The sequence below is a fragment of the Poecilia reticulata genome, linkage group LG16, assembly GCF_000633615.1.
Source record: "Poecilia reticulata strain Guanapo linkage group LG16, Guppy_female_1.0+MT, whole genome shotgun sequence".
Lineage (NCBI taxonomy): Eukaryota > Metazoa > Chordata > Actinopteri > Cyprinodontiformes > Poeciliidae > Poecilia > Poecilia reticulata.
The window spans coordinates 13,239,903-13,253,112 of record NC_024346.1 but is presented as its reverse complement, the minus strand read 5'-3'; the positions used below and the strand labels follow the sequence as shown (position 1 = coordinate 13,253,112).

General features: G+C 39.8%; 1 protein-coding gene and 1 long non-coding RNA gene across 3 annotated transcripts in view; one reads left to right on the top strand and one right to left on the bottom strand.

The window, feature by feature from the left end:
• Positions 1 to 154: 154 nt before the first annotated feature.
• On the top strand, positions 155 to 1,605 carry LOC103477951 (uncharacterized). The gene is made up of 2 exons (XR_535725.1): positions 155 to 402; positions 1,076 to 1,605. It is a non-coding gene; the product is annotated as an uncharacterized LOC103477951 (long non-coding RNA).
• atp1a3b (ATPase Na+/K+ transporting subunit alpha 3b) overlaps positions 1,160 to 13,210 on the bottom strand; it is a 28,025-nt gene continuing 15,974 nt past the window's right edge. For both annotated transcript variants that reach the window (XM_008431328.2, XM_008431329.2), the window contains exons 5-23: positions 12,743 to 12,946; positions 12,422 to 12,535; positions 11,565 to 11,699; positions 11,361 to 11,478; positions 9,785 to 10,053; positions 9,508 to 9,706; positions 9,177 to 9,421; positions 8,026 to 8,218; positions 7,647 to 7,822; positions 7,437 to 7,573; positions 7,065 to 7,215; positions 6,483 to 6,651; positions 5,797 to 5,951; positions 5,572 to 5,695; positions 4,502 to 4,647; positions 4,274 to 4,404; positions 4,089 to 4,190; positions 3,910 to 4,001; positions 1,160 to 2,704 (exon numbers count right to left, since the gene is read on the bottom strand). In XM_008431328.2, coding sequence (XP_008429550.1) covers positions 2,676 to 2,704; positions 3,910 to 4,001; positions 4,089 to 4,190; positions 4,274 to 4,404; positions 4,502 to 4,647; positions 5,572 to 5,695; positions 5,797 to 5,951; positions 6,483 to 6,651; positions 7,065 to 7,215; positions 7,437 to 7,573; positions 7,647 to 7,822; positions 8,026 to 8,218; positions 9,177 to 9,421; positions 9,508 to 9,706; positions 9,785 to 10,053; positions 11,361 to 11,478; positions 11,565 to 11,699; positions 12,422 to 12,535; positions 12,743 to 12,946 — 2,889 coding nt within the window. In that variant the 3' untranslated portion in view covers positions 1,160 to 2,675. The remainder of the gene's footprint in view (positions 2,705 to 3,909; positions 4,002 to 4,088; positions 4,191 to 4,273; positions 4,405 to 4,501; positions 4,648 to 5,571; positions 5,696 to 5,796; positions 5,952 to 6,482; positions 6,652 to 7,064; positions 7,216 to 7,436; positions 7,574 to 7,646; positions 7,823 to 8,025; positions 8,219 to 9,176; positions 9,422 to 9,507; positions 9,707 to 9,784; positions 10,054 to 11,360; positions 11,479 to 11,564; positions 11,700 to 12,421; positions 12,536 to 12,742; positions 12,947 to 13,210) is intronic.

Genomic DNA, 13,210 nt, shown 5'->3' with positions numbered 1-13,210 from the left:
ACAGGAGCACTCGCTTACACACTGCGGCAAAAGCCGAGCGATCGATATTCTATTATACGTCGGGGCGGCGGGGAGGAGGGGGAGCGGGTGGGGAGTCGCACTGCAGTGAGCTCACTGCAGAGACACCAGGGAAATTAGAACAAGGGTGAGAGTGAGAGGGTGTTTGTCAGCGAGAGTGACACAATGTGTGTGTGTGAAAGGGAGCAGGTTTGTCATTAGACAGCGGTGGAGCAGTCGCTGAAAGTTTTTGTTTCTCTGATTTTTGCCACAGCTGGCAAAGTATTGAAGTAACCCGTTCTCTCAGGTAATGCAGAATTAAACCGTGCATGGCTTCCTGTGCACCACATGGTCTACAGGAGGTTTATTTAAAACGGATGACCTCTGAGAGGCTACAGCCTGAAGGTAGGGGCTTCAGGAATGCAACCTTTTCTTATTCTTGAGCCAAACTGCACCTTCACAATGCTTATTTTTATTGTTTACAATAATACTTAGTAATCTTGTCTCTTATTGAAGCTCATATGTTGAAGTCAGGTGAGGCTGACATGTACAGGTTTTGGTGCATTACCCCCTGGGCTGCTGCCAACTCTTCCCCTACAGCGATGCATTAAGATCAGAGACACCAGGTGGCTCTTTTATCCTCAGATTCATGTCACTGCTACATATCTGCACCAAATTATATTTATGTCATTAAATAATAATAAAAACTGAGTGAGGAAGGCTTCAAGAATTAATGTGAAATATGAAAATATTAGGAAAACTATATTCAAGTAAGGGTAAAATATGTATCAAACGTAACAGAAGAACTTCTTCACTATCTGGAAAAATCTGGAGTTTGATGAAATTGTTTTCCAGGTTTGGAAATGTACTTATGATTTTAAAATAGAGTAAAAAAACTTTTAAATATCAGGATTTTATCAATCCTACTGTCTAAATCCATCCATCCGCTTCCTACTAATTTTATTTTATTTTTTACAGCTTCCACACCTGAAGCCATGTGTAACCTGGTTCGCCATGAGTTTACAGTGAATTTAAGTTCATCCATAAATTTATATTAAACTTTTGTGTTTCTGTTTAGAAAACTTCACTCAGGAAAATGGAGGAATTTCGACATGAAAGACGCAGGAAGTCAGTGACACAAAATCAAAGCCAAACACGCAGGTTTAGGTTGTATTAAATGTTCTAGATGTTTTATTGGTGTTGGTTTCATTTATTTGACACACAATATTTCTACAAGTTTTGTATGACTGTATTTTTTCTTCTTCAATCTCATCCCTTTCTGTGGTCTGGGATGGACCCAGCTGAGACTGCTGGCCCCCTTCGACTGGTCTCCAACACGCAAGTGTGCACAGATCTGAGCCGGACTTATCGGGATCAGGACCTGGGGCCTGTAAGAAGGGCCCCAGGCGCATGGACTCATACTGTCGCCACTCGAACTACATCGCAGCACACTTTCACCACATCATACCTGCACACATGCCTTGATGGGGAACCTGAAGCCTTTTGGTTTGATAAACACAGCCTGACACCCTGCTTTGCTGTTACACTGAAGATTAGCCTCTTGAGAAACCAGGAAAAAAAAACAAAAACAACAAAAAACAAAAAAAATAAAAAAAGAGAGACAGATCCTGACCAATAGTGTTTATGCTCTTCATGAATGTCTCTCTTGCATTGCTTTTCAACATATAATTTTTTTTTATTGTCTCATTTAAATTCAGGAATAGAATTATATAGATTTCCTAGAGCACACAGAAAGATTGAGTCGATTTACCAACTTGGGGTAGTGGGGATGTACTGTAATAGTTATTAACAACGACAATGGTTCACACTGTGCACACAAACAGAGACAAATGGGGCAGGAGGGAAAGGGAGAGGAGGGCTGTGAGAGACAGAAGGGAACAAGAGGGAGGACAGGACGCCATGAGATGTGCTTTGTTAAGCCTAAATGAGGAAAAGCTGCTCTCACACACCATCTCTCCCGTATCAGAGATAAAAAAAGACAAATAAATCATCAAAATCCCTCCTGCCCCCACATATTAAAAAAACAACACTGATTGTGGAAAACAGAAGAAACGAAAAATAAAAATGGATGTAGTGAGATCGTCGGGGAGGTGACCACTCTGCGGTTCCTCCACAAACAGGAGACAGAGGCGAGAGGTGGCAGTCGAAGTGGTGGCCGGCGTTGGGATCACTCAGTGTGATCTTTTAATCTGTGTGTGATTGGAGGGCAAGCAAAGGGCTGCTGGCGAGGAGAGAAAGGAGATGAGCCTACTAAAATACAGAGGGGATGGGAAAGGGAGGACAGGAAGCTGGATGGTCCTTTTTTTTGCAGAGCATAGACACTCCATCTGTATCTTCAGCTCATTCAAATCTACATACACAATATGCAGCTGCCGTTTGGTAGATATATTGGTTTAAGTACACAGCAGTGAGAGAACACATGCAAAGAGTATCATAGGAGGTAAGGAGAAGGGGCGCAGGGCAATGTAGAAAGTTGTAAAGGTGCTTTTGCTGTTTTTAATCTTTGGGGCAGCTGTGATGGAAATTGCTTGAAAGCAGGTTTTGTCTTTAAAAGGGGGGCAGAGGGCATCTGGAAATGAATCTTGCCGAGGATGAAGTGAAGGGGAGAACGGATGAGTAGAAGATGTAAAGGGGCTCGAGCAAAGGTGCTCCACTGATCAATAATATGTCTCCTTCTCCACCCAACCTGCAGCACAAATAAGAAAAACACAGAGAAGAAGTTCACACTTAATGTTATAAACATTTCAGAAAATGTGCACATTTGCATTCTTAAATGAGCAACAAAAAAAATCCCAACAGGTTCATCTGAGTAAATTATAGTTGAAAAGGTAATTTATTTCAGTAATTCAATTTAAAGGTGGCATATTGATTCATTATTCGCAAAGTGATATGGCTCAAATGTTCATTTCTGTTCACTTTGATAGTTATGACATAGCTGATGAAACACAAAATTTAATTTCCTTGAAATTTACAATAAAGATTTTAATACAGAAACATTTTTGCCCTCATGATCATGGTAAACCAGCACTGCCTGTCACTGCCACCATCAACAAGACAGGGAAGCCATAAAAGGTCAATGTGAAACATGCTGGTTGTTCACAGAGGGATGTATCTAAGTAGATTTTGAAAGAAAGTTGAGTGGAAGGAAAATGTGTGCTAGAAAAAAACTACACATGGACAGAGAAGACTGTAGCCTAGAGAGGGTTGAGAAGCAAAGCTAATTTACAAGTTTGGAGCCATTGAGGTCAAAACCATCAAGAACCTCTACAGAAAGGTGTAACCTGGTTATGCTCCAATATTCCTGTCACATTCCTTATTAAGCCACTCCAGATTCAGAAATGTCAGAAATAAATCTGGAGTAAAGGAAAGAAGGAACAGACTGTAACTCTGTGATCCAAAAGTGAAAGTGTGAAAGTAAATTTTTATTTTAATTGAAAGTCACAGAATACTTCTTAAACTCGTTATTGATATGTTTTTTTTTTGTTTGTTTAATGTTTTTAAATAAAAAATGTGAGAAGCAAAGACTTATGACCTAATCTGGAGTGAAATATTTTACACTAAATTCAGGAAACAACAACAAAAAAGGACTAAATATAGAAGAAAAGCTGCTGGAAAAATGGCTTTAACCTTTATCAAGAACACACAGCAGCTTATTCTGACAACGGCTCTGCAGAACGTGACCTGCCTTTTTCTCTCCACTAAGAAACACTCCTGAACCTAAAGGACACCTTCTGGGTGGAGAGAAGAACCACTGTGCTTTTGAAAAACTTGCCAAAGAACAATTTCTGCACAACTTCAATCATATGGAGAAGAACGCAAAAGCGCGAAAATGTAAATCTCATATTTTCCTTACAGCCAAAACCCTTAATAAGAGGGAAAACAGAGACTTACCGCCAGGGTTCCGGCGGAGGATAAGTTTCCGTACTTCATCATAAACAAAGATGAGAAAACTATATGGGAATGCACAAAACCACCAGGAAGGCCTGCAAACAAGAAAGGAATCTTGATCAAGCAAGCAAGAAATATGTCAGGTCTTATAACAGAGCGAAACCTTAGTCTCTGAGACGTACTTTAGAGGATACATCCTGAGAGCCACATCCATGCCAGGGCAGTAGGACAGGAAGGCAGCCAGGGCAGTCTCTTCGAACAGGCCGAAGATCAAAATCTTGTTCCTGAGCGCAGAAACGCATCAAGTATCAGTAAGAACAATTCATGAAGACTTTAAGACATGCTTATGTGCAGCTCCAGCACTCACCTCATGCCCTGCTGGAACACAGAGTTACGTCTGGTCTTGCAGATGATGAGATCGGCCCACTGCACCACCACGATGCTGACAAAGAAGGCTGTGTGACATGTAAACTCGACAATCTTCCTCTGTTCGTATGTCTGTGTGAGGAAGGAGACGACAGATGGAGAGTAAGACCAGCTGGCAAAATATGAAGAAAGACACTGAAACTACAGAAGGAAACAAAAGCACACGTACCCACTGCTGTCCGTAGCTGTCTTCCAGGTCGTTGCAACTGCGGTCATCCCAGTCGAGTCGGATGCCCAGAAGTCGACTGGGCAGGAAACCGTTTTCAGCCAGGATGACAAAGTAGCTGAAGAAGCCTCCCAAGGCCTGGATCATTCCTGTGGAGGCAGACAGGTGGACATAATGTAGACATGGTTTGTGTTCAACAAGTAAGACTAAAATAAGGTTTTATTAAAATAAATACTTCCAGGTAATCCATCTAAAAGAAGCGTAGGCATGATTTACAGTTTCAGTAGATTTATTGATATCAACAAGTTTCTGCTTTTCTATTTGTGCTCCAATCCCTTCATACTATCTGTATAATCCCCCTAAATACATGTTATATTAGTCGATTAGTGTTGCAGTTTTGAGAATTTTAAAAGACGATAAGTAAAGATACCCAGGATATAATTTGTAGTTTATTTCTTCATTGTTGTCGACACCTTATTGTTCATGTTTTGGTAAAACAAAGATGAGTTGTTTTTTTATTAATTCAACCAAACGATCTTTAATTTCATGTTTCAAGCATTCAAACTGAAAATGTATTGATTTTATAAATTAGCAAAACCCAAGCTGTTTCAAAAAATTGGAAATGATTTACAGCTGAAGTTCAGGATTTATTCATAGTGTTTCATGTGAGGGGGAATTAAAACCTAACATTTTAATTTCAAAGTAAAATGTACCTTTTCGCTATTAATGGTGAGAATATCTGGTTCAATAGGAATGAATGTGACCTTTTGTTGAATAAAGGGATTATTATAAGTCATTTAACTGGCATTTATTCTAACCAATAAAACGGAATTACATTCACTAAAGATGTTTTTCTGATAGATACATAGAAAAATCTAACTTTTCAGAGGTTTATATGTAAACTTTATAGTAAATCACCCCATAATTTTAGGTGTCTTGAATTTTAACTTTCAAAGATCATTTTGATATCATTTGAAAGTTGTTTTGATACTTCTTCAGACAATAGCTTATATTTACATACAGTTATTGTGAATAATTACAAGTACACTTAGTTTTAGTCTCTTTTTGCACACCGATTTGTCCGTAAGCGATGCTGATGAGCCTCTCATTTACAAGCTTGTCCCTGAAGGGGTTCCTGGGCTGACGCTTCATGATGTCACTCTCAGCTGCTTCATAAGCCAAAGAAATAGCTGGAACCTATCAAAGGAAGAGTAAGAGATAACCTTCAGTACTGCACAGCTGTTTCTAAGTGTATGTATATAAATTCACAGTCTGTCTCTGTCTTTAATTGCTCTCACCATGTCAGTTCCCAAATCGATGCAGAGGATAGTGATGGTTCCCAGAGGCAGAGGGATGTTGGCGATGATGAAGAGCAGGAAGGGGGTGATCTCTGGGATGTTGCTGGTCAAGGTGTAGGCGATGGACTTCTTCAGGTTATCAAAGATCAACCGGCCTGATGGTGAATAAGTGGAAAAATCACATTAGACAACATTTTCAATGGACATCTGGGCATAGAAATGCTAAGATGCTAAGCTATGTTCAAGATTCACACATTGACCAAAAGGCTTGGTTATAAGCCTTCTGTCCTTTAGTCAGTACAGAAAGGAAAAACTTACAAAGTATTTTATGCTTAGTATGAATGTTTGATGCAAAAATAAACAAAGATACTTTAAACTGAACATTGTTTTTTTTAAAGCAATTTAGGATATAGATTAAACCAAACCTAGTTTATTGAGCCTAACTACATTCTGATTAATTGGCCCAGAATCAGATTGGTCAAAGTTAAACCACACTTGGTTGACATAATACCCAAATTATGCTATTCTTCATCGATTTGTATATATTTTATTCATAAAGACTTCACATCAGATTATGTTTTTCTGAAATCGAATTTTCCACTGTCTTCCATTATTTAAGGTTTCCATTATCAACACTTTATTGATCTCATCTCAGTGTCTCAGTCCTCTCCACTGGGCCTTCCCACCTTCTTCCACTCCAGTGACAATGGAGGCAAAGTTGTCATCCAATAAGATCATGTCTGCAGCCTGTTTAGACACATCGGAGCCCGAGATTCCCATGGCAACACCGATGTCGGCCTTTTTCAGAGCAGGAGAGTCATTCACACCATCACCTGTCACAGCGACAATGGCACCCTGAGAGAAAAGGCATGAGAACAGATGATGCTGAGATGATCTACCAAAGGAACTGCATTTCATTTTAAAAATCGTCAAACTCAAACATTCTGAAAAGCCTAAATAGTGGAAGTATTATTTATAATAAATATTATCTTATTTTTTTAAGGTATAAATATGATTATGTTTGACAGGTTGAATTTGTTTTCTGATGTAAACTGTTTAATCTATCTACTTTAGTTTAATTGAAATGCAACTAAAATAAGGCATTTTATTTAACTGTATCCTTTTGTCTAGAGACGCCCATTTACTGGACATCTAGCACCACCTGCTGGTGAACAAATATAACATGTCTAACACAGACTACTGTAATTCCAAACAGTACGACGTATCTTATAAGCCTCTTCATTAAAACAATGTCAAAATGTCTCAACCTGTCTCTGGCATCCCTCGACAATGATGAGTTTCTGCTGTGGGGAGGTCCGAGCGAACACAATCTCTGTGTGATTCCTCAGGATGTCGTCCATCTGGTCCTGAGACAAGTCCTTCAGGTCCGAGCCATGAATCACGCAAGCTTTGGCATCCCTGAACGTAAACAGTAAAAGCTTAAGCTTTGTGGATACACTAGTATTCAAACAAATACGTTTTTTTTATTTGTTGTTGTGCATTATGTCTTTGTTGTTTATGTCTACGTGGATCACGAGTCTGTTTAATAAATAAATAAATCAAAAATGCATCATTCAGGTTGTTCTCTCACTAAAAGGTGCGTCCTTGCCTTCTGTGCGTATCAGACAGCAAACGTTTACCTCGGGTTGACCTGAGCAACAGGTATGTTGAGACGAGCTGCGATGTCCTCCACTGTCTCGTTTCCCTCTGAGATGATGCCTACTCCTTTGGCAATGGCTTTGGCTGTGATTGGGTGGTCACCAGTGACCATGATGACCTACAACAGGTACCAATTTAATATTTTATCCATCCTTAAGATGTATACAACGCAATGGCTCGGTATAACTCACCTTGATACCAGCGGACCTGCATTTTCCCACTGCGTCTGGCACCGCAGCACGAGGAGGATCGATCATGGACATGAGGCCAACGAAGCAAAGGTTCTCCGTCTGGAAGTTAACATCATCTGTGTCGAAGGCAAAACCTTTGGGGTACTGGTCTTCTGGCAGGAGCAAGTGACAGAATCCTGCAGGGGAAAGCCAATTGTTACTACTTGTAATTCATTTTTCTTCTCTCTGTTCATTTCTGTAATATTCTATAAATTACTGTAAATTAAAAATTTCTTGAGTTGATAATGGACTGATTTTAGAAAAGTGTAAACTATTCTTTGAGCACTACTGTTGACTTCAAAAACATATATCATCTATCTTCACCAGTATGGAGCCTCACCCAGGACACGCTCTCCCAGTCCTCCCAGCTCCATGTATGCACTCTGGAAAGCCTCCTTCATCTCCTCATCCATAGGCTGCTCTTTGCCCTGAATCACGATGGTTGAACAACGGTCAAGGATCCTCTCAGGGGCGCCCTTCATCACCAGCAGGTAGCGGTTGTCATTGGGATCCTCTGTCTCATGTATTGAAAGCTGAATGACAAAAATTGAGATTGAGATAAACCCTGCTGCGTAAGGCATCCAGTCCCTTTCAAAAGTATTCATACTCCTTGAACGTTTCCGTAATTTGTTGCGCTGCAAAGACAAACTTCACAAAACAAAGACGTAAATATAAGTGTTGCGTGCATTTGCGTTTGCTTCTTCTGACCTGCACTCCTGAATAAAATCGAGAGGAATCAATTGCCTTCAGAAGTCACATAATTCATAAAAAGTGACCCTTTGTGTGTAATTAATCTCAGTATAAATACAGCCATTCTTCAAAGAACATTTGTGCAGTGAAAAACTAATCCTGTACATAGATCTGAAAACACCATCCCCATGATGAAGCATGGTGGTGGAACCATTATGCTTTGGGTCCGTTTCTCATCAGGAGGAGCAGGGAAGCTGATCTGACTTCATGGAAAGCTGGATGGAGCTAAATGTTGAGCTAAATCTTAGTGGAAACGTGAGACTATGGAGGAAGTTCAGCTTCCAGAAGGACAAAATCCATAAACATACAACAAGAGCTAAATTTCAGGCTTAGGTCAAAGCATATTCATGTGTAAAATTGACCTAGTTAAAACCCCCAAAAGATCCCCATTACTTTATGTGGATCTAAAATCTACATAAAGTAATATAAACTGGAGTTCAAAGGGTATGAATACTTTAGAAATGCATTGATAATACAGTTAAAATAAAATAAAAACATAGGTGATGCAACTTAAAAAAATTTGTTAACTTATTACAAGTAATCAAACTGAGTTTAACCAAGTAAATACTCAAGTTTATTAAGGTGTCATGTTAACCAAACATAAATAGAGTAAGTTTGACAAACTCAATTAAATTACCTGAAGCAAATAAACTCAATTTTTTCTAAGTTGGAGCACCATTCTCGTTTTTCAGAGTGTAATAAAAGTTGTCCATAGACATCAATATTGAGGAAAATACCCACCTGGTATTTGTTGGTGGAGTTGAAGGGGATCTCGGCCACTTTCTTGTTCTTGTCCCGCATCAACCTGACGGAGCCGCAGGACAGCTCGATACATTTCAGCAGAGCCGACTCCGAGGCGTCTCCGGCCACGTCTCGCTTCAGGATGGGCACGGAGTCTTGGCCGGCTTTGAACTGCGCACGGTTACACAGAGAAGCAATACGGGACAGAGCCTGCCATGTTGCCGAGCTCTTGTCGAAAGAAGCACCTGAGGGAAGGACGTGATGGGTTAAAGCTGTGCAGCATGTTTTAAACGCCTGCGCCGTCTGTGCCACATGCCCTTTCCTCTCTAACCTGACTGATCCTCAGTGGTGTCGGCCTCATGGATCTGGTTGTCGAACCACATGTGGGCTACGGTCATCCTGTTCTGGGTCAGGGTGCCTGTCTTGTCAGAGCAGATGGTGGAGGTGGAGCCTAAGGTTTCCACAGCTTCCAAGTTCTTAACCAGGCAGTTCTTCTTCGCCATACGCTTGGCAGTCAGAGTCAGACACACCTGCAGGCACACACACATAACGTTAACATTCACTGTATTCTCCTAAAATACGTGAATCCAGAACCTCTGGTCCCTTACAGTGACGGTGGCCAGCAGTCCCTCAGGCACATTAGCCACAATGATGCCAATAAGGAAGATGACAGCCTCCAGCCAGGAGTAACCCAGGATGATGGCCAGGATGAAAAAGGTCACGCCCAGGAAGACGGCCACACCCGTGATGATGTGGATGAAGTGCTCGATCTCCTTGGCGATGGGGGTTTTGCCGGTGTCCAAACCGGAGGCCAGAGTAGCAATGCGGCCCATGACTGTGCGATCTCCGGTGTAGATGACAATACCACGTGCTGTGCCTGGTTAGACAAAAAAACAAGACGACTTGTTGGACTGAGCAACACGTAACCACATACTGTAAATGACAAAAGTCATATCAGCGATCTCTACTAAAATTGTGCTTTTTCCTTAAGTTTTCAGAGGAAACAATAGTCCTTTAATAATATTGGTGCACCTGGTAAAGTCATGTATGAACACCTTGAAATAAATGGTTGAAATAGAGATTATGAAACGCCAAGATGCTGCTTTTTACTGCTGTTTTACTTTTTTCTCCTCTTGCAGGCTCCTAACTGTAGGAGCCTGGCTCCTGGCTCCTAACATCCAGGCTCCTAACTCCTAATATAATTTTAAAAATTACATTAAAAATAGAATTTTTTTTAATTTTAATCAAACTAACAAAATTGATTTGTAAGTTATTGTAAAAATGTTTGTAAAATAAAAAGAAAAACCTTCAAACTTCCTTAATTTCCGGGTTAATTTAATATTTTCTTTGTAAAAAATGCAACAAAATCTTTATATGAGTCTCTGTTTCTTTAAGGCCTTGCTATATATATCCAAGTTTAATGAAAATGTGCTCCCATGTCTGCTTCGGAGTACAAGTCGCAGGATATTTAATAGTACTATATTACTATATAGTAAATATAGTAATTTTATTTACTATAAAATTAAAATGAAAACAAAAATAAACATGGTAAATAAAATACAAAAACTTTGTGATGTCTAAAACCTTTTCCATTTTAAGAAGCTCTTATCTTAATATGCATAAGTGAAAACCTCTTTTTTTAAGTGTCCCTGTGAACCAGCTGCCTGTACAGAAGGGTAACATTTATCCAACTCTTGAATACTCATCGCTAGCTGCACTAACTTATTAAGAGGGCCAGCGATAGCAACACAGGCCACACATTGGAAACCTTGTATTAAATATTTAAATCATTTAATTGACTCTTAATATGGGCAAATTTAGGTGAACAGCTATTTTCTTGTAGCCAATTTAATCAACTGCAAAGATCAACACAGATTTGCTTGACATATTCTTCTGTCTTTCCCATTTTGAAGCGTCCATATAAGAAATTATCCTCTGTATCCCTCTATGTTTATGCCTGACACTCTGATCAGCTTGAAAAGTAAAACAGAAATGAGACACTGCATTGATTTAATAATGAAATAATTGTTTTTGTTTTTGAGAAGGATTTCTATTCCTTAGAGGACATAATGTTCTCAAATTAAAGATTTTGTAATGTTTTTGCATAAGGTCACCAATAATTGTGGAGGTTGCTATGGATGAGCAGAATGACATAATATATAGATCATTATTCACTGCCAGTACCTTCCACACAGTTGGTAGAGAAGAAAGCAATGTTGCGGGTCTCCAGAGGGTTGTCATGGGTGCAGTCAGGTGACCTGCTTTGTGGCTCTGATTCTCCTGTCAAGGAGGAGTTATCCACCTGTCGGAAAGCACAGAAATAGATTCAAAATACACTAAAACTGATATAATTTCAACTTTTGCACCGGTTTGAGTCTGTGTCTGTACCTTGCAGCCATGAGCAGAAATCACCCTGATGTCAGCAGGGATCCTGTCTCCTCCTTTCACCTCAATCAGATCTCCAGCCACAACTTCTTCAGCGTTGATCTGCACCTTCTCCCCCTCACGGATCACCAGCGCTTGCTGCAGGGATACAGGGTGGAGAATACATGAACATATTAATAAATAGATTGTGGGGAGCTAAAGTTGGTTTGAAAGCTGGAGGGCTCAAATTAAACCTTTATGGAGACATTAACTGTAGCTCCATCAGGATTTCCAAGTGTTAATTTTGTCTTTGTTTTGTAAATAAATTCATGCAATAGGTTAAAATGTTTTTAAAGCACATTCTGTATAAATTTCCAGATACATGCTGTATTTCACACGGACTTCTATTGAAACACAGTGCTGTCACCATTTTGCAGTGGGGATATTTTTCATCCGGAGGAACAAGGAAGATGGAGCGATATGACGAGAACTAAATTTAAAGCCATTTCAATAACCGCAGGTCCAGTTTAATCACGAGACCAAAAAGCTGAGAAGTTGTCCTATTTTATTTTGAATAAGTTTGAATTGACAAACACTATCACTAGGCTTGACAAAACAATAAATTTGTGATTTGATGAAAAGAAAGAAAATGATGTTATTTAAATATAAATAAATGCAAAAATCCATTAAATTTTTCAGAAATCTTTGATTTTGTAATCCATATTTGACTTTTCTTAATGATCCAGGCCAATATAATATAACTTTTCCATACTCAGCAGAAACTCTGTCAGTGCAAACATTTCACTCTCACAATAATAGCTTGTATTTTTCAAATTTGACAAGAAAAATTAAAACGTTTCCTATATTTCTTGCATGCTTACCTGTGGCACCATGTTCTTAAAAGACTCCATGATTTTGGAGCTCTTGGCCTCTTGGAAGTATGAGAAGCAACCAGTGATGATGACTACGGCTGTAAGCACAATACCTAGGTACAACTGTGGCAGAGAACAGACAGAGAAGCAGGTTAAAATCTGCACAGGTGTGAAGAGCAAAGCTGCAGTGCGTGACACTAAACTCAATTAGTCAAGGTATTATTTTTATTTGCTTCTTCAGACTCCTAAGTGTGACGGAGGCACTAATGAGGCGTAGCTGCTCCATATGTGGACGTGTTTATGTAGAAAAATGACGAGAGCTTCGCTCACATTGTCGCCTGCAGGGTCGTCCTCTGTGGCTGCCTGGATGGCGTAGGCTAGAAAGCAGAGAATGGCGCCGATCCACAGCAGGATGGAGAACCCACCAAACAGCTGGCGACAGAACTTGACCCACTCCGGGGTGGTGGGCGGAGGGGTGAGAGCGTTGGGACCATCTCGGATCAGAATCTCCGCTGCCTTGGCATTGGTCAGTCCCTGGGCAGAGAAGTGAGGAAGGATACACGTCAACATCAGGGTGAACTGATTACAAAACACATAATCTTACTGATTTTATAGTGGAAATTAAGTCTGTATTTATTTTTGACTTCTCTAATCTAAACAGGGTTAAAATCATACAAACACAAATATATACACATATTATGTCAGAAGCCTGTTAATGGCTGCAAACAGTGAAGTCAAGATGCAACTTGCTAAGAGATAATGAATCAAATATAAGTGAGGATAAACATTTGAGCTTGT